General features: G+C 39.5%; 2 protein-coding genes across 6 annotated transcripts in view; one reads left to right on the top strand and one right to left on the bottom strand.

Moving 5' to 3' along the window:
- LOC113107250 (F-BAR domain only protein 1-like) overlaps positions 1 to 15,880 on the top strand; it is a 37,124-nt gene extending 21,244 nt beyond the window's left edge. Inside the window, exons 5-27 of one of the 2 annotated variants that reach the window (XM_026269620.1) lie at positions 56 to 197; positions 406 to 558; positions 1,261 to 1,365; positions 2,482 to 2,580; positions 2,749 to 2,845; positions 3,056 to 3,173; positions 3,510 to 3,534; positions 4,546 to 4,606; positions 5,957 to 6,141; positions 6,764 to 6,788; positions 6,913 to 6,969; positions 7,519 to 7,570; positions 8,739 to 8,857; positions 9,157 to 10,119; positions 10,623 to 10,729; positions 11,442 to 11,556; positions 11,947 to 12,058; positions 12,153 to 12,308; positions 12,396 to 12,528; positions 13,369 to 13,565; positions 13,681 to 13,745; positions 14,350 to 14,517; positions 15,469 to 15,880. In XM_026269620.1, coding sequence (XP_026125405.1) covers positions 56 to 197; positions 406 to 558; positions 1,261 to 1,365; positions 2,482 to 2,580; positions 2,749 to 2,845; positions 3,056 to 3,173; positions 3,510 to 3,534; positions 4,546 to 4,606; positions 5,957 to 6,141; positions 6,764 to 6,788; positions 6,913 to 6,969; positions 7,519 to 7,570; positions 8,739 to 8,857; positions 9,157 to 10,119; positions 10,623 to 10,729; positions 11,442 to 11,556; positions 11,947 to 12,058; positions 12,153 to 12,308; positions 12,396 to 12,528; positions 13,369 to 13,565; positions 13,681 to 13,745; positions 14,350 to 14,517; positions 15,469 to 15,497 — 3,283 coding nt within the window. In that variant the 3' untranslated portion in view covers positions 15,498 to 15,880. Of the gene's footprint in view, positions 1 to 55; positions 198 to 405; positions 559 to 1,260; positions 1,366 to 2,481; positions 2,581 to 2,748; positions 2,846 to 3,055; positions 3,174 to 3,509; positions 3,535 to 4,545; positions 4,607 to 5,956; positions 6,142 to 6,763; positions 6,789 to 6,912; positions 6,970 to 7,518; positions 7,571 to 8,738; positions 8,897 to 9,156; positions 10,120 to 10,622; positions 10,730 to 11,441; positions 11,557 to 11,946; positions 12,059 to 12,152; positions 12,309 to 12,395; positions 12,529 to 13,368; positions 13,566 to 13,680; positions 13,746 to 14,349; positions 14,518 to 15,468 lie in introns of both variants that reach the window. The other variant, XM_026269619.1, reaches the window with a different exon arrangement.
- Positions 15,881 to 15,913: 33 nt separating this feature from the next.
- Positions 15,914 to 19,663, bottom strand: part of LOC113107251 (DNA-binding protein RFX2-like) — a 35,988-nt gene continuing 32,238 nt past the window's right edge. For 3 of the 4 annotated variants that reach the window (XM_026269624.1, XM_026269623.1, XM_026269621.1), the window contains 5 exons: positions 19,169 to 19,318; positions 18,868 to 19,076; positions 18,541 to 18,694; positions 17,706 to 17,748; positions 17,489 to 17,605 (listed from right to left, as the gene is read on the bottom strand). In XM_026269624.1, the coding sequence (XP_026125409.1) occupies positions 17,496 to 17,605; positions 17,706 to 17,748; positions 18,541 to 18,694; positions 18,868 to 19,076; positions 19,169 to 19,318 (666 nt within the window). In that variant the 3' untranslated portion in view covers positions 17,489 to 17,495. Of the gene's footprint in view, positions 17,606 to 17,705; positions 17,749 to 18,540; positions 18,695 to 18,867; positions 19,077 to 19,168; positions 19,319 to 19,663 lie in introns of all 4 variants that reach the window. The other variant, XM_026269622.1, reaches the window with a different exon arrangement.

Genomic DNA, 19,663 nt, shown 5'->3' with positions numbered 1-19,663 from the left:
GAGCGGCTTACGCACTTCCATACATCAGCATCTAACCACCTGCTTTCCCCCCCAGCACGTTCGCCCCCATGTGGGACGTGTTTCGCGTGTCCTCGGACAAACTGGCCCTCTGCCACCTGGAGCTCATGAGGAAGATGAACGACCTCATCCGTGACATCAACAAGTACAGTGAGGAGCAGGTCAAAATTCACCGCAAGGTAAATAAAGGGCTTTTAGCTTGATTGAATTTCTGCATGTGTCTCTGATAACTGGCTTTCCTGGCCAGAATTGTGTATTGCTGTTTTGTTTTTCATGAAGCGTCCACCACAGTTTCTGATCCCCTGCAGTATCTCAGAATGAGCACATTGGGCTCTAAATTTCTGCGTAATATCTGTTGTGTTTTTAAATCTGTTGTGTCTTATGTAGACAAAAGAGGAAGTGATCGGGACTCTTGAGTCAGTGCAGTCTCTCCAGGTGCAGAACGGCCACCTGCAGAAGGCCAGAGAAGGCTATCACAGCAAGTGTACAGAGTTGGAGAGACTGCGCAAAGAAGGAGTGCCTCAGAAAGAGCTGGAAAAGGTGTTTGTTTGTGTTTGAGAGAGATGGCATTAAAGTCTGAAAATGTCAATTCTATCATCATTTGCACACCCTCATGTCATTGTAAACCTCAAAAAGGACACAGAAGCACAATTGAAGTAACATGAAAGTAGTCTACATTCCGAATAATGATAGTTTTGCATGACAAAGAGACAAAATTCAGGTCATTCATTAATAAATTGACCAGTTGGACTTGGGAACCAGAGTTGTGAACCATGTCAACTGATTTATTAAAACTGATTCAAAAGAACTCTGTTAACGAAGCCACAGTGACTACTTTTCTCTTGAATGCACCAGATGAAACTTGTCATAGTTCCTAGAACTATTAGCGGAAGTACCCACTTTTTGGTGGGTTTGCACCACAGGAACTAAGAACATATTTAGTTCTAGGAACTCTGTCTGGGGGAACTACAGTAATTTAGCACCTACTTTAAAATATGGGTCGACGTACATGAACCACCATTCTGTCTAGTTCCTAGAACCCTATAGACACAGGCCAGTGTTTTTTCAGAAAGAAAGAAGAGAGTCATACTAGATTAGAATGACATGAGGACAACAGTTTCATTTCTGTTTGACCTAATCTTTTAAGCTGGTAGACTTTATCCTCTTTTTATGATCTTAAAAAATAAAGACTTAATTTCTGACTTTGCTTTATATATACATCCTCTCTTTCTCATTTCTCAGGCTGAGCTGAAATCTAAAAAGGCAGCTGAGTCTTTTGCAGGGTCTATTGAGAAGTTTAACCGCGCTGGAAGAGACTTTGAACAGAAAATGAGCGAATCAGCACAGGTTGGTGATTTTCTTCCAGCTCAGCTAAGGGCATAAGAGCAGACCACAGTCACATATGTGAAACATTTTTAAAGCGGGGGTTAGCTCACTTGTTCTCATAATCTCGACCTTCAAAGCAACTTTTACAGTATTACAGTGAGCTCAATAAAGCAATGTAAAGTTACCATGGCTACAAGGGCTATTAAAACAGTCTGTTTGACAAAATGATTGCATGCTTACAGTCTATTTCTGCCTGGTGTCGACCTGCAAGTATGAACAATTTGAGAGCAAAGAAAGGATGAATCAGTAAAATGTAAGAATCCTGACATCACTCCGAGACCAACTCATGTCAAGTCTGGATATCCCTCAATTAGGGCATCAACAATAATCTTTCAATTATAGAGGCTGATCACTACTAAATGCTAGGGCCACTACTGCAAAGATTCAGATATAAGGTCTTGATTTACTAAGATCCCAAATAAAAGTTGTGCAGTTTAATAAAATTCTTTTCAGCTCCATTTCTTGCATTGTCATCAATGTCAAAATGTCAGAAAATATCCAGATTTTGCACACTTATTTTTCCCACGTGTATTCAGTAGAGTAGCCCTAATTCTTTCAATTTCTGTTGTTAATAATTCCAAACAGGATTATCTTAAAATTTCTAGAATGTAAAAAACTGTAAGGCATAAAAAGTCAAATATCGAAACAACATTCAGAAGATTTTTGGCTTAATAAAAAAAAAAAAAAAAAATTATTACATAAACATCTGTTTCACAACTTAACTGTCTTTAAAATATATATCATATCTGTTTTTCTTTTATTTCTATTATATATTTATTAACCATTTCAGAGCAATTAGAAGGTTGAGGCCTCACCATATTGTAAATATTCACGATATACTGTACACTACTGTTCAGAAGTTTGAGGAGATTGACTCTTATTAAGCAAGAATGCATAAAATCGAGGGGAAAAAATAATTACATTGCTACCAAATTGTTTGGTAAATAAATGTAGCCTGGGTGAGCATAAGATGATAAAATGATTTTAAAAGTCTTACCGACTGCAAACCTTTAAACAGTACTATTGGTCAGTAGAGGTAAATATCTTCTCTTTACATTTGTTCTTCTACATCTGCAGAAATTTCAGGACATTGAGGAAGCTCATTTACGTCAGATGAAACTACTGCTCAAAGCGTATTCACACTCCATTGAAGACACACATGTACAGGTTGGGCAGGTACGGCTCACTCTGGGGATTTTACCTTCTCCTATATTCTTTTTAGCATCCTATAATTGTGATGAAAGTCTTATAAAGACGAATTACCCCTCTGGCTCAGAGTTGTTTTGGTCAATGTGGTCTCGATTAGATGTGCTTGATAAAAAATCTTTGTTCTGTCTCCTTCAGGTCCATGAGGAATTCAAGCAGAACGTGGAGAACATTGGCATTGAGAACCTCATTCAGAAGTTTACAGAGCAGAAGGGAACAGGGAAGGAGAGACCCGGTGAGTCACAGAAAGATAAAACACTTTCTTATTTCCCCAGATATTGCATTTCTGGTTTATTGGATAGCAATCCATAGAAAATCATTCTTCTGAAAAATGCAAGGTTTTATAGTTTGTCATATTGTCCTTTCAAATGTACTGCACATCTCCGAACCTTTCTTAAACTTCTGTTTGTGTGTGTGTGTGTGTGTGTGTGTTTGTGTGGATAAGGTCCAGTAGGGTTTGAGGAATATCTGTCCCCACTAGTATCTGAGAACAGTAAAAAGAGTCGAGCTAAAGCCTTCAGGATCCCTGGACTGGGAAAGAAAGACAAGGAACCAGATTCAACGTGAGTCATGCTATCATATGAAACACAACACATTTAAAGGGATAGTTCACCCAAAAATTCTGTCTTTAATTACTCATCCTCATGATGTTCCAGACCTGTTGGTTCATCTTCAGAACACAAATTAGGTGTTTTCTATGAAATTGGAGAGCTTTCTGACCCTGCATAGACGGCAACACTAGGTTTGGAATGACATGAGGTTGAGTAATTAATGGCAGAATTTTCATTTTTGGGTGAACTATCCCTTTAATGTTCTAGATCAGGAAAGCAATCAAAATGACCAATTCTTCTTATATACTGTATGGATTTTCATACCTCTTCTGTTTTTTTGTCCTCTAGGGATTCAGCTGTGGCAGATGCATTTGTGAGTTTACACACACACACACCCTCTCTTTGCTGAATTGATTTTACACTGAGAACAGGTGATCGTGTGTGTGTGTGCGTGTGCGTGTGTGCATGTGTGTGTGTGTGTGGTTACTGGTCTTGTATCATCAGCTGTACGTGATTAAACTTCTGTGATCTTATCTCAAACCAGTTGTTAGTTTACTAGCACACATATGTATGAAGACCATAGACCCTACACTAGTGAGAACATCTCGAAGCCAGAGATGTGCTTATATTATATTTATTGGAATTGTGTTTTTCATATGAACAATTTCATTTCATTTTAATATGTACATCACTAAAAGCAATGATCATTTGCGATTCGATGAGTGAATCAGATGTTGATTAAATGTTCTGATTTAGCGATTCAGACCTGTAACTCCTAAACCTGGATGTCTTTGGAATGATTCATCAACAGAACTGGCTTATATTTGTTTGTTGTTGAATCAAACTGCACTGGTTATGCTGAATTCATTTGATTGACTCAAAAGAACCAATTCCAGAACCAGTAACATCGTTCTATATATTTAATTTGGGGAGGTTATTATAAACTTCTGATTACAAATTTGTAATATCTAAGTAAACCCTCCTCCAGAAGTAAACAGAAACATGCTGTCCACAGAATGCAGACTCTTTCTACACAGACTTCTGTGTGTATACACTGCAAGACAGAGTGACGTGTTTGGCAAGGTCTGGTTACCTCATTAAGCTATATTTAACTGTGGCAATACCCGGGGCGTTTAATGAATGTGTGATAGCCTACTGACTGCCAAAATCCTTCAAAAACACACACATGTTTAAGGCTCTTACGTAAGACATCAGGCCGCTACTAACTCTCCTAAAACAGCGGCACTATTTTAAATGAGCCATGGCAACAGCATTAGCGTCTTTATGAGTGTAAAACAGACCACATCCAGTCAGCTGATGTCATGTGCTTTTAAATGTTGTTTCTTATTGTGAGCTTGTGCTGTCTGTTTGTGCTTGTGTGTAGAACTCGCCCCTCGAGGTGGACGACGAGGGCTTTGTGATACGTGCAGATGTCAACCAGAATGATATCCTTCAGAATAAGCCATCAGGAGTGCATTCAGTGTGTGTGTGTGTGTGCAGAACTGTGTATGCACGTACAGTCAGAGATTGCTAGCTTCAGTTCATTTTAATATAGTTCTATTATCAGCATAACAGTTTAACATGAAATTAATATGAATTTCAAAATGTCTTGGTATTGAGTTTGTCTCTCTTTTAATTTTTTTAGTTTAGTTTATTACAAGGACAATGCATATTAACATGACAAGTCAAAATATGCCAGAGTCAGCCAAGAGGCTAGTTTTCATCTGCAGTCCTAGGCCAGATGTACAACAGGCAACCTAAAAATACAATGCAGATACAACAATTTAATCAAAACATAACAAAATATAACATAATACAACAGACCCTACAGTTTCCAAAAGCAACAGAAAAAAAGAAAATTAAAAAAAAATTAATGTTGACAAATTTGCATGCTAAAAAGCCAAGTTTTAAAAGAATGACAGCTAAGATGACAGCTGGACCTCCACAAGTTTGTGTAAAACCTGAAAATTGTTTGATCCAGCATGATTGGACAATCATCAAAAGAGCATCTTGTACTGCAGTGGAAGCAAAAACATCTGTACAAAATTCACTAGTTTTCTTTTTTGATGAATGACCTAGAATCAGAATCTTGAAGATTTTTCATTTGTCCTAAGATTTTTTTTTAAACGACTGAAAATACCAAAGCTTTCTGAAATTCTTAAGTTTCTTTTCAGGTTGATTTTGAACTTGGCCTCAGGCTTTTGAACCCTACTGTAGATATTTAAGGATTGAGAAGGATATCCTCAGCACTACAACAAACAATTTTGCCTAAACTTATTTTTACTCTCATAGCTCATCCACATGGTCTAAAGCAGAGGGAGAGGAGAGAGATTTATTTGCCTTCTTTGTTTACTTTTTATTATTATTTTCTGCAGTACTGTCTTCACACCATCAAAAGTATCACGTACAGATATAAAGGAAGTTATTGTGTAGACGTGTGGTTTGATAAGGCAGGACAGAGACTTCTATTTTTTGATAATGGACAGTGATGGATTTGCTGTCTACTTTCCAATAACAATTTCTCCCCAGATACCCCGTGATGAAAATCTGTTTTCATTCTGAGGTTCCTGAGAATTGAAGCTCATCATGAAGAGGGTTTAAGGATATGAAACTCAGTAGACTTCCTAAATAGGATGGTTATTTTTGGCACCTCATCACAGTCTGTAGGCTGTTCAGAACAGCTGTGTTTTGTGTGAGTGTTTGCACTCTGTGTGTGTTTTCTTTGTAACTGTGTTCAAATACATACGTATCCTGCATCGTGTCTGGATTTGCTCCTTAATTGCATTGCTCTCTACGTTGTGCTGCTGAGGAGAAGGAAGGGAATTTTTACTCCAGCGACTCGGATTTCGATGATGACGAGCCCAAGAAGTTTCACATCAAGATCCGACCGGTTGCCAGCAGTAACCGTAGCAACTCAGCAGCCAATGAATTGGAGCTGAAGGCCACGGTGGGGGCGTTGACCTTGCCCCCTAACAGAGCGGTAAGATGTGTGGGGGGGGGGTTAATCTTTAATAGCTAAAATTAGACCTATGCAAATAATAGTAATGTAATAGTAATTATAGTATTAGTCAAATAATAGTGACGTTGTCTCGCTATTCTCCCATTATTTGACATTTTAGTTTCAGAATAAATGAGTAAACAGATCAACTGAACACATAAACAGACTAACTAAACCGCTCTAATCTGATTGGTTGCAACTTCTGTGAGCCAGGATTTTGCGAGTTTGTCTGTAAACTGTGTTTGTCTGCTAAAATGCGCTCTAGAGCAAAAACAAATGACTGTATTCGCCAAAGGCTTCAGATTTTAGTGTAATCCAATCTTTGAAAAATAGTGTTTTTTTGTCTGTGTCTAGTTTATTCAGAAAATCCACACGTAAACAGTATTTTAAAACAAAGTGATTATTCAGTGGGAAGAGAATAAAGTCCATGACTGCTGTCATATTGGTTGGCTAGAAAATAAATAAGATGCAGCAAAAGCACAACATTTTTTTGAAATTTAACAATATACTTTCCCATTTTAAAAGTGTTGTTAAAAATATGGTGCACAACATTGATTAAATTTGATTTTTTATGACTCTTCCTTTCATTCATCCCATTCTGTAGGTGTCAGTAAAGAAGCAGCTCTCGCGTAAGTTAACTTGTATTTCCCTCTTTATCTCAGACTATATTGTATTATGTATATTATGTCATTACGTTACTTGTATATCATGCTAGTGTGAATATTTATCATGCGTCACTTTTCTCCATTACAGGAAACTCCAGTTCAGCAGGTCGCTCTGAAGGGGAAGGGGAAAGTGTTCCCCAGAGAGGTCGGTCACACTCCGCTGACCACTTCTGTACTCATTCAGATAGAGCTGCATTATAGATCATTCATTTTTCAGTTCTCATGCACTGTTCCAGCGACTAATTCCAACAAGCCATCTCAAGTGGCCACAATCACACACACAATGTCCATCCTCCACCTCTGTCCACATTAATAGATGCCATTATCCCACAAGCTGCATCTGACACCTTAATCACAGCAATCTGCCATCCAGCTGACCTGGGATCAGTGTCATAACTGCACCTGATCTCAGGTCAGCTGAATTGCTGTAATTACAGTCTCAGATTGAGCTCTATTTTTATATTGTGGGTTTTGAGAGTAATAGCGAAAGTGGAAGCCATTTGGTGTGTGTAAGTGGTTTGAAGAAAATGGTTTTAGGCTGCCTTCCTCCCAGGCTCACTATTACTCAAATTGCTTAATTGCAGACATTTATCACATCGATTAATTATTTGATTAACTTTGTGATTAAAAATTTGTATTTTTTTATTCAGTAATAATATACTGTGCTGTAGAGGTAATGATTGTTGTTCTGCAGATGGAGAACAGGAGGGTCTGCGCAGATCCACGTCCAGTCCAGATCACAGCAGGTACACAGAGATTATTCACACAGTATAATCACTGAAAGCTTTAACTTCCAAAAATGCAGATTTAAATGCATAAATGCTAAATGCTGAATGTTGGTCTCAACCCAAACCCACACCACTGGTTGAGTCAGAAGTAAACATGTTGTAAAGATACACTGAACAAAAATGATAAATTTAATCAATATTTTAATACTTTTTCAAATTATTTAAATTAAACAGTGTTTTATTAGATTATTTAAAGTAGATTAAAGTAGGTTATAAACACTACCGTTTAACAGTTTACAGTCTGTAATGTTTTTTATGTTTTTATAAGAAGATTCTTATGCTCACCGAAGCTGCATTTATTTGATCAAATGTACAGTAAAACAGTTATAAATATTGTGAAATACCACTGCAATTTAAAATAACTAGTTTATATTTCAGTATATTTAAAAATATTCACATAATAGCAAAGCAAAAATTTCAGCAGCTATTATTCCAGTCTTCTAGCCATGTTTCGACTGTCGAGCTTAAACCGGGTGTGCTAGTGCGTGCCAGGGCCAGTCACGTTTCCACTGTCACTTCCGGGGCTTGATCGTGCCTAGTCAGGGCTTCCTTGGGGCCAACGGCCAGGGTTTTTTAGCTTGAAGAAAACCTTGGACCAAAGTGGGCCAGCTGGGGCTAGAGGAGGGGTAATGAACAAAGGCAGAGTTTCTCCGTGTCTGGAGAGATCAGCGATCCGGATCATTTCAGAAAGATAACAGCTTTAACACCAGTATTAAAGACTTTTTAAAATAAGTTGAGCTAAAAACTCACTCTTAGTCAGCAGCACGTGTTTGAAATAACTTGATCCGATGTGGATTATAATCACCATACAAGGCAGAAATATTTATAAGCGATGCAAAAGACTATGCACGCTAAACATTATTAACGTTACCATAGTAAACATGGTAAATATGACCGCTTGAAGAAATCATATGTCAGCTTCTTATTCTCTTCTACTAAGAATATCTCTTTGGGTTTGAGACTTCAGTCTTTGCAACTTTAGGGATCTTATCTATTCACGAACAGCTTGTAACACTCCAAAAAGAGATGAAAACTTGAAATCGCATCATATAACCCTTTTAATGGCCTCAGTTTCTCCTAGGTTTACTTGTTCACCCACTCAGTTTCCCTCCTCTCATCTCTGCAGGCTGAGTTCCACAGCATCGGGATCGGACGCTCTGTTTGGACCTCCTCTGGAGTCGACCTTTAAGTCCCACAGCTTTGCTGGCAGACAGCAGCTCCAGAACTCCTTCGCTGCATCTGAATGTAAATCTCCAGCAGCACACTTCCCCCGAGCACATTTCCGTGAGAGATGACAATCGACTGGACGAGCTATCCTCTTAGAGCATTTTAGAAAATGGAGAATTAAAAGCTTTAAAAGTGTGCATTACCATATTCTAAGAATGAATTGATTTGCTTTGTCAGAACTGCTTGTGTAGGCATTAAAGCATGCAAAGTGGAATGTGAATTATGTTTCTGCAGTCAGCCTTTTCCTCATCAAGTCTGTTGCTTTTTCAAGAAGTTTCTATTCTGATCAGTAATAGACTTTTCTTTATGTTTGGCAGATGCAGCATTCTCTTCTGATTCATCCTCTCCTGAGAATGTGGAGGATTCTGGACTGGATTCGCCTTCCCATCAGCCCCTTGGGGCTTCCCCAGAGCCCACCGGTTGGGCAGCCTGGCCATCCACTCAATCTCAATCTAAAGACTCTGTAAACGTGAGCCGATCGTCTGACCCCTTCCTCGCTGCGTTCCGCGACCCCTCCCCCGGTCGATCTCCTCTTCCGCAGGACGACGCCACAAATGCCTGGCCTTCCAATCTACGTTCTCCACGTGCCCCAACCGACGTCGAGCCCACCACCTTCAGCTTCCCGGCCTTTTCCCACAGCCTGGCGTCTTCAGAACTGGACCCCTCTGTGTGGAGCTGTAAACACATTCCTCCAGAAGACCCCTTCCTGGATGCTTTCCAACGCTCCGCCCCCAAGGACAACCTGCCTCTACCTGATGCCTGGGCCCCGCCTCCCCCTCGGCCCACCAGAGACAGCAGGGGCATGGAAGGCTGCGCCGATCCCTTTTCCATCTCTCTGAAGGAGACTAAAACTCTCCCTCCCCCATCCTCCTCTCGCAAAGACCGAGACCGAAAGAGAGAACGTAGCGTCCCACCTCGAGAGTCCCCAGATGATCCTTTCGCTATTACTATGATCGGTAGTCCAACGCACCAATCGTCGCTGGCGGCGCAGGCAGCTGCACAAGGCAGAGCCAATAGTAATAGGCCGGCACCGAGTCCTAACCCCGCCCCCAGTTCTCAGCCGAAGAAAGAGCTGGTGCACTGGAACTCGGTGCATAACCCTTTCAGTGAGGGCACTACAAATAACACTGTCACACATGAGTCCATCAGAAAACAGAGATCTTTTAATGATGAGCCTCGTAGAAACGGACCACGACTCACACGGCATTCTGGGCCACAGGAGGACCTCTGCTTCTCTACAGACAAGGACCAGAACTTTCTGGATATTAACACACAACCAGGTATTGTAGACTAGTGTGTGACTAATATGGTGTTTTAATGACTTACATACTGGACAATATAATGGCAATATACAATGGCATCAAAACATGTAGACACAATTACCCCTTACTTAAAAAATGTCCCCATAACATAGACTTGAACCACACACAAAGTGTATCCATTAGCAAGATCCATTTGATGCACCAATGAATCAGTCAGAACAATTAAATGATTTATTTCCAACTCAGTATTTATGAATCAGACATTTCTACCTTTCACTTGAATAGTCAAATGTCAGTGAATCTTTCAGTGAATTTTCTGAAGATTTAAACATAGCATACATGGTGCTCTTTTGCATGTATTATATTGATATTATTAAAAGTGGCCAAGATCATTTTCAGATTGTTTTGTTCCATGGAAAAAAAGTCTGTTGTGTTTGGAATGACATTAGGGTGAAGAAATGATGACAGAATTGTCATGTTTGGATTCTTTATCTTCCCTCTCGTCGGTCTCTTTCTCTCAGTCTCCCAGCATGGTTTCAGGCAGGACAGCACTGAGCGTCTGGCATTGGCTCCCCCTCGCTCGGTTCGGTCCAAGCGCTCCTCAGGCAGACTCAGTGGCTGTGAGCGGGTAAATGCTCCACAGACTTTATGACACCAACTATCCATCCCGCACACTTAAACTTCTTTAAAAGCTTATAAACAAATCCCTCAATCGGGCTCTGCTGCGGCCTCCTTCATTCATCTCTTGTTTTATGAGATGCGGTTTCTCTCATGTGGTGCTTCAGATTGCTCCCTTGACTTCAGCTTTAAATTTACACCACTACTGAGAATCCACATCAAGCTTTTAATTGCTGTATACTGTAAGGTAACAAATAATATTACAGTACATATAGAAACAGGCCTCTGGCAATTTGTCCAGCCACAAAACACTAGCTTTCCATCCACACAAGGAGAAAATCTATTGAAAATAGAGAGTTGATATATACTGTATCATGGATGTGAACTTTACTCTTTTCGTCTAACATCAATGTTGTTTTAGTTTCAAATGAATGGAGAAAGTAAGAGAATACGGGAAAGTGTATAATTATTTTTTTTTAAATTCAAAATATATATTTCAAGTAGTCTTCCAATTAATATGAGGTAATAAAACTGCATTTATAATATAATATGTAAATAATAATAAAAATAATATATTGTAAATGTTTATATGAAGAATGTTATACTGTATAAATTAGAATTTCATTTTAGTATAGCATTCTACACTATAGCATACAGAAGAAAGAACCGTAAATCCTCTGTTCATAATTTAGATTTTGGCCTTTTCCTGTGTCGTGTCTCAGTCTAGGTCCCTGTGCTCGTCTCCTCTGCCTGAACCCAGTCCCCCCCTCACCTCCTCATCCTCCTCCAGTCCCAGCGAATGGGGGGTGCAGAACCGCGGTCCCAGCCCAGCCCGAGGTGACCCGAGACACTCCTATTTCCCTAACCACCCACATTATCACAGAACTTAATCATAAATTACACTGACATACAGCCCGAGGAGCTCTGCTGTAATTTTATTATGCTAATCCAATGTACACATAAGCACATTTACGGAGGGGACAGTCAGGAACTGTCCTATCGCTATTTCTGTCCAATAGCCCACAGGCATGTATCTAATATAGAGGAAGCATCTCCCAAGCCCTGTGTGGTATTCATTTATTTAATCCACCTTCCACAAAATCTCAGAAATTACAGCAGCAGATGAAGTTTCAAAGGTTACATATGTGTCAAGTTTTTGTCGTAATTAGCAGTTAGAAAGCATGTTGTTGACATTTCTAATGATAATGTTGAACTGTGATCCTGCAGGTTTGTCTCGAGGGCCCAGTCCCATTTCTCTGAGCACTCAGGAGTCCTGGCCCGTCGCCGCAGCCATCACAGAGTACATCAACGCCTTCTTCAAAGGAGGAGAACACAACCGGTCCGTCTGAGCTTCTTTCACCCCATCTGGAGGACAGAGACTTTTATCACACTGTTGCTCCAACTTAAAGTGTTTCGCTGTGTGTCTGTTTCAGCTGTCTGGTTAAGATCACCGGTGACCTCACTATGTCCTTTCCTGCTGGCATCATTCGCATTTTCACTGCCAACCCCAACACACCAGTATTAAGCTTCAGATTGGTGAACATCTCTCGAGTGGACCACTTCTTACCCAACCAGAAGTTACTCTACAGGTATGACGCTCTTGAACACTAAAACTGACCTGGACTGGGCTCAATACAAGCTCTATGGACAGCATCTTTGGTCTTTTGTACCTGCAGCGACCCGTCACAGAGTGACCGGGACACCAAGGATTTCTGGTTCAACATGCCGGCCTTGACACTCCACCTGCAGAGAGAGGCAGAGCTCAACCCGCAGGCCTCCTATTACAATGTGGCTCTGCTAAAATACCAGGTCAGTCAACACAAACCTAATGAGTGCTTGAATTACAATATGACCCGCTTTCAAAATAAAACATGCCACCAAAATTCATTTTTACTCTTTGGCAAAAACCTTGGTTATTGTGATTGAGGCCAATCTGATAATGTTTAATATTGTTTTAATAGTGCTCTTGCAAAGTTTTAGTCAATTATTATTATTATTATTTTTTTTTTGCTATAACACCATACAAATTATTATTTAAACAGCTTTACAGCTCAAATAATGTTGAAGTCACTAAATAATTAGTGTATACTATTTTTCCAAAGTTTGGGTTCAATAAGATTGTTTTTTTTATATATATACTTCTTTTCAGCAATGAATAATTTTATTCAGCAAGGATGCATTCAGTTGATCTTAAGTGACAGACTTACATTGTAAAAAAAAAAAAAAGTTAAAATTCATAATACTGTAATTTTTTACTGTATTTTGATTAAATAAATGCAGCTTTGGTGAGCATAAGTGACTTCAAACTCAAAAACATTAACAATCTTACCAACCCTAAAGTGTCGAAGTGGTTGTATAAAATTATTAACATTGTATCAGATGGTATAAACAGTGTGCATGCTTGTCTAAAATTATAAGCTTCCAGTTTCTGCTTTTAAATCCTGCCTAAATTGGCCATAATTTTTTCCATTATTAGTTATTCCATTATTAGTGTCCTGGAAAGACATTGGACTAAATGAAGACTAATTTATATTTTCTTATTCTTTTCTGTTGACTGGGCTTAACTTGCATTGAACTCAGAATATTCCTTTTATGGATGACATCTTAGAAAAGGTTAATTGGAGTTTTTTTGAATGAACTCTGTCCTAGGCGTCCTCTCAGGATCCAGGTTGTGCGCCCCTCCTGCTGTCGGCTGAGTGTCAGCGCAGTGGAACAGTGACCCGTGTGTCTCTGGATTACCACTGCTGTCCTGCAACCGCTCCCTTCACCCAGCTGACCTCTGTACAAGTGCTGCTGCCCCTCGATCACACCGCCACCGACCTGCAGTGCCAGCCGCCCGCTTCCTGGTGAGAAGCAGTGTGTGTGACTGACTGGTCTTAATAACACAGTACTGGGAAGAAAATTAAGTGAATATGTGATGAGAGATGAAGAGAACCAGTTTTATTTGTTGTTGTTTCACAGGAACACAGAGGAAAGACGACTTCTATGGAAATTGTCCAATCTCTCTCCAACCAATCACAGTAAAGGTCAGTGCTGCCACCACCTGTTCATCCTCACCTTTCTCTTTGAGCGCTTATTCCTGATTCATATTTAAGGGGAATTCTTTTAAACCCACCCTCATGTCATTAAAAATATTAATAGCGTTATTTATTCCACAAAATGAAAATTCTTAAGAAAAAAAAATATATATATACATACATACAGTGGGTAAAGAAAGTATCCATCCCCACTTCAATTTTTCACTCTTTGTTATATTGCGACCATTTGCTAAAATCATTTAAGTAATTTTTTTTTTCCTCATTAATGTACACACAGTACCCCATATTGACAGAAAAACACAGAATTGTTGACATTTTTGCAGATTTATTAAAAAAGAAAAACGGAAATATCACCTGGTCCTAAGTATTCAGACCCTTTGCTCAGTATTTTGTAAAAGCACCCTTTTGATCGAATAGTCATGAGTTTTTTTGGGAAAGATGCAACAAGTTGGAACATTTTGGAAGCAACATATTTATTATAAAGTTGCCACCATTAGGATATTCTGAGATCCTTTTATTTCCAAAGGCTCTTGCACATATGTGACCTGAACTCATGAGCATGATTCTGTGAATGTGTGTTTCTGGGTCTCAGGGTCTGGCACGCTGTGTGCCAGTTGGCAGTGCCTGGAGGTGCCCCGCGGTCCTCCCCCGAGCCTGGCTGTGCAGTTCGTGGGATCGGGGGCATCTCTCTCAGGCCTGGACGTGGAGCTGGTGGGCAGCCGCTACCGCATGTCCCTGGTGAAGAAGAGGTTCGCCACAGGTGGGGGCAAGACCTACTTTTTGTCCCTCATAAGCAGCTCATTTCCTCAGTCAGATATCTCGTTGTTAGGTGGTTGCTAGGATGTTCTCTAGATGGTTGCTTTCTGGTCGAATTCAAAATAGGTTTCTATGATATCCTAGTAAAGACATGGTTTCGCTCCCTCCAGCAGTTTGTAGTTTGTCCATGTTAGTGTCACCGTAAACCAACAAGCTCAGCTTTTCTCAGATGTATTTTATTCCATAACGTACATACATAACGTTCCTTTTTTTCTTCTGTAACTCAAACAGTGCGTTCCATGTTCCAGTCAAAGCATCTGTAAAATGCATGAATGTAAATATTTAGCCATTCAAGTGTAAATTGCAAAAATTCAGCGGAGAAGAGGATTATATTGGTTTCTGATAAAATGTATCAATATTTGAAATATGTCTGTTCAGCTTGACATTAACCTAAATGTCATTTTAGTAGCGGATACTATTAGTTTTTATTTAAAATGTTTTTATTTTTACTTTTTCAGTTTTAATTTTAATTTTAAAGTAATTTTGTGGTGTCTTGTGATTTTTAGTTAAGTGTCGAAATAGTATTTATTTTTATTTAAACTAAATGAAAATGATTCTAGCTGAAATGTGTTTGTGTGCGTTTTTGTTTATAATTCATGTGTTTATTATTTTAGTTAACATTTATTTTTTCAAGTAATAATGTCATAACCATCAATGCTTTAAAAAAAAAAAAAAAAAAAAAATTAAATGGCTATATAAAATTCTGGCTATAAAAAAAACTTGACTAAATTTATGATATGCTTTTAAATCTATGAAAACAACAGATATTAATGTTATGACATTAGGATATTTTAAAACCGACCCATTTTTGCTGTGTTTTCTTGAAATAGCAATCAAGATATAATAACAGCATGATGTCACCAGAGAACTAATGTTGATCTCTATTATTTTACAGGAAAATACATGGCTGGCTGTTCTTTGTGAGCACTTCCACAGAGGCACAACGTTTGCACTTTTTAACCCCCCTGGACTGCTGGAACTGTCCACATGCTACAGCCCTGGAGAGGAGAAATCAATATTGTATATACTGTGTGATGTGGGAAAATTGCTAATACCCATGATGCATTGCTCTAGGTCAAGTATGCCCTTGAATAAGGGACCACAACCAGCCTCTACTTTTATTTGTATAGAATTGTTTGTTCAGTGCGCAAGCCACACATTTATTTCAAGTTTGAAGAACTGGATGTACATTTCTTTTCATTTTTAGTGCAAATTTGTGAACGAGTAAGATATATAATGCATATAAAGTTCTGATATTTACAGGATGTATGTATGTGGAGTATTCAAGAAAGCTTTAATATGGAAAACGAGTCTGTGTCAGTCATTACACAACAAGCAAGTGGCTTACACAAATTTATTACACTTTTTACCAGTACAAAATACAGTCGAACTAAGCAGTTGAGGCTAAATAAAGAATTTTTTTAAAGACACAAAAATAAGGTATCAATATAGTAGTGAGAAGAATTGCATTTACCTCCATAAAAATAATCCATAGCAAGAAGCTTTAAAACGGCCTTAAAAAAAAACTGATGAGCAAATTCCCTTTCCAAAAGCACACAACAGGCAGAGAACCATGACAGGCGTTAAAGTACAGAGCCTGACACTCACAACCAACCACAGTGAGAAAAAACTAAAACACAAAGCTAGTAGAAATGAATTTTGTCTTTGTAAAATCGCAGAGAGGGACATGTAGGGCACCCATTACGGGCCGCTACCAGGCACCAGAAAAGATCCCGACCGGGTTCAGCACAACATCGTCAAAAACAATTACAAACGGATCCTGAAAACGACATCGCTCCTGAAAAACATTTCCAGCTTTATGTCCGTTTCCATTACAAGCGTGAAAACTAAAACATCAGATGTACAGCACCAGGTGATGAGGCATATTCTGTTACGGGACGTGTCTATTCGGGGTTCTCTACTTCTAGAAAAAAGCTTTTAGCTATCTTGTCGCCTTTTACGTTCTTTTTGCAATAACATTTACACAATATCTACTTAAATATGTAAAGGAAGTTCTTTTCATCGTTCTTCAAAAATAAAAAAGCTTGTATGTATGTTACACAAGAACTATTCACAAGCTGTCGAGTGCACACTCACTTCCAGTTACTTCCGCAGGCCTCGTGTACAGACGCACGCTCACACACAGGTACGTTCAATAGATCAAGTCGACTAGGCTCTTTTTAACCACTGCAAACATCTAAGAACTCGTCAAGTAACTACAAAACTAGAGCAGAAAGTTTCACGAACCAGTTTTGATGGGTTCATCCGAAACGGAGCCATCTCCATCAATACAGTAGGTGTATGTACATCCCGAAGCGTTCGAACGAGAACGGGCCGCTTTCAGAGTCCAATAATCTCGGAATCGTATTAAAAGTTAGACATTCATTCGTTAGAACTACAAACGGTTGAGGTATAGACTAGGCATCTCATATGGCCGGGGTTTATCTACAAAACGGCATTGAAAAGGCTTGGCATGTGCAGCAGGTTTGGGGGCGACGAGCGGGCAGCTTTGGGGTCAGCAGGTTGCATCTACGCCTGAGGAAACAGCCGAGGCAGAAAGTCTAAAATGTGACCATCTTTAAAAGGTGCTTTAGACATCTGAGGTTCTGAGACGATACATTCATTCTGTTGTTAGAGGCACGGCTGAGGGAACGACAGAACGAGAGAAAATCAAAGAGAAAGAGAGAGACAGGTTTGCTCTAGTGTTTCTTTTCTCATCTAAGGCACTGAAAGAAGACTATGGCACATGAAGAGACATCACAAAACCAGCACGTTCTTGTTTCACAGTCGCAGAAAACCTAAAGGCGAGCGGGAGACACACACACTGACCCTAAACAGACCTACGTACCCCTCGAGATACAGAAAAACCTCACAGGTAAGTGTTCTCTTGACCACCGGCAGCTGTTTGAGGTGGTCCTGCTCTTAGATCTCCTGCAGGGAGGGACTGATCTCGATTCGCTCTCTCTTCACCGCCGGCTCGCTCATGCTCGACATGTCTCCGTCACTGGCCAGATCGTCTGAGAAGGAGGCGTCTGGGAGAGGAAAAGAGAGAAGGATGTTGGATACAGTGCAGATGAACCATAAAAAAAAAAGAGACAGAAACTTGCTTTGGGTTGGGATCACATTCGTTACCTTTTTCCATGAGTGATGGCATCATGGAGCTGAGGTCACTGAACTGAAAATGTGAAGACGACAACAAATGATAAAACAACACCATATTTTTATGCTAGATTTTTATATTTAATTACATTTTAGAAACATTTAAATGTAAATACGGGAAAAAAAATGTTAAATAAATGTTAAATAAATTCAATATTGGACGAAAATTTCCACCACAACCAACAATTTTACCACTAACAAATGTTTACCAAAAGTTAGTGTAATCTTATCCAGAAAGACAAAAGTGTAAGGTAAATATTACTTCTGAGCAGAATTTTTTTATTATATAATAATAATAATTAATAAAGATATAGAAAGAGAGAGAGAGATAATTTATATTACAAGATGATTGTAAATTAATAAATATTAAAGTGTAAAACTTTTATATTATTATCAATACCATTACTATTAGGATGGGTGGATATAATTAATAAATCATTAATAATTTAGATTAACTGTATAGACAGATGGATGCATGTATGGATGGATGGAACGATCGAAATAAATTTAACCATTATAATTATTTTATCAATGTATGTATATAGTAGAAAAAATCTACTGATAATAATGCTTTTAGTTTATGTTTAATACTAGTTGTAAAAACAGCCTCAGATAAAGTTCTGAGTTCTATTCTGCTGACGCGTGTATACAGTATATGCTCTCGGACACTGTTATTTAAATAAACTCCTTAAAAAAACTTTTCACACCCGCAATATTTTCTTTTCATAAAGAGCCACGGAGCCAAAAGAAACGCCTGCATGTGCTCAACTCGAAACACAAGCGGTGAGATCAGATCAGATCTCCTCACCTCCCCCATGACGGCGATGGGCGTCTCTCCGGTAGCCATGGCGACACGGTGTTCCACCAAATAGAACATGTATTCATCATAGAGCAGGCGGATGAGGTGGAAGGAGCCGAAGCTGGCGGCCGAGCGCAGAGTCAGATCTCTGATCACCATGGAGCTGAAACCACAGCCACAGAGGGTTTCATTACAAACTACCACAACAAAACCACAACCAGACGCAGATCTCTTCAGAAGATCACGTAATCAAACCCAATCAAACTGATCGGAAATAAGTGCATTGGAAATACTGCACTATTCAAGTAAAAGAAGTACTTCTAGAAAGCCTTGTACCTGTAGAAGGACCACTTGAGCAGGAACTGGCGTGCGGCGCGGGGGAAGCTGGTACTGCCCTCAAAGGGCTTCAGCACCTGGTTGACCACGTTATCCAGCCAGACGGCCCACTGATCCAGAGAGCTCTGCTGCTGCAGGGTCACCTTAAAGTCCTGCTCCAAACGCTGGACGACGCTCTCGTCACACTGGCACACCCAGGACGCCTGCTCCTGTGACAAACACACACACGCAGAGTGAGCTGAACAGATCCATGAACCCGAGACAGGAAGTCAAAGGACGGCGTGTGATGAGAGAGGCAGACCTGCACGTTAGCAAAGTCCACTCTGTTGAGGTCGCTGAGCATCTGGTTGATCTGGGACGTGTTCTGCAGGACGGCTCGCGCTGCCTGGGCCAGGTGATTCAGAGAGGTGTAGCGGCGCAGGGTCTGTGCAAACGCACTCACTACTCCTGCCTGCTCAGGGGACAATAAAACATTGGGAGCATTAACATAAATATATCGAAACCTCACATCCTCCAAGATTACACTTTCATATTGTCACAGGCATAATCCACAAGCATACATATTATTTCATATACACTACTGTACAATATATTTAGAAAGATATTTTATTGGTACACTTTGGGCACCTTAGTACAAATTGAGCACCGTTTAAATGCCACAGCCTACATGAGTATAGTTACCGACCACATCCATCCATTTATGACTACAGTGTACCCATCTTCTGATGGCTACTCCCAGCAGGATAATATATATATAATATATCCTATATTCCTTTTTTTTAATATAATATTATGT

The sequence above is a fragment of the Carassius auratus genome, chromosome 8, assembly GCF_003368295.1.
Source record: "Carassius auratus strain Wakin chromosome 8, ASM336829v1, whole genome shotgun sequence".
In the NCBI taxonomy this organism is placed as follows: Eukaryota; Metazoa; Chordata; class Actinopteri; order Cypriniformes; family Cyprinidae; genus Carassius; species Carassius auratus.
This window is presented reverse-complemented; position numbering and strand designations above follow the sequence as displayed.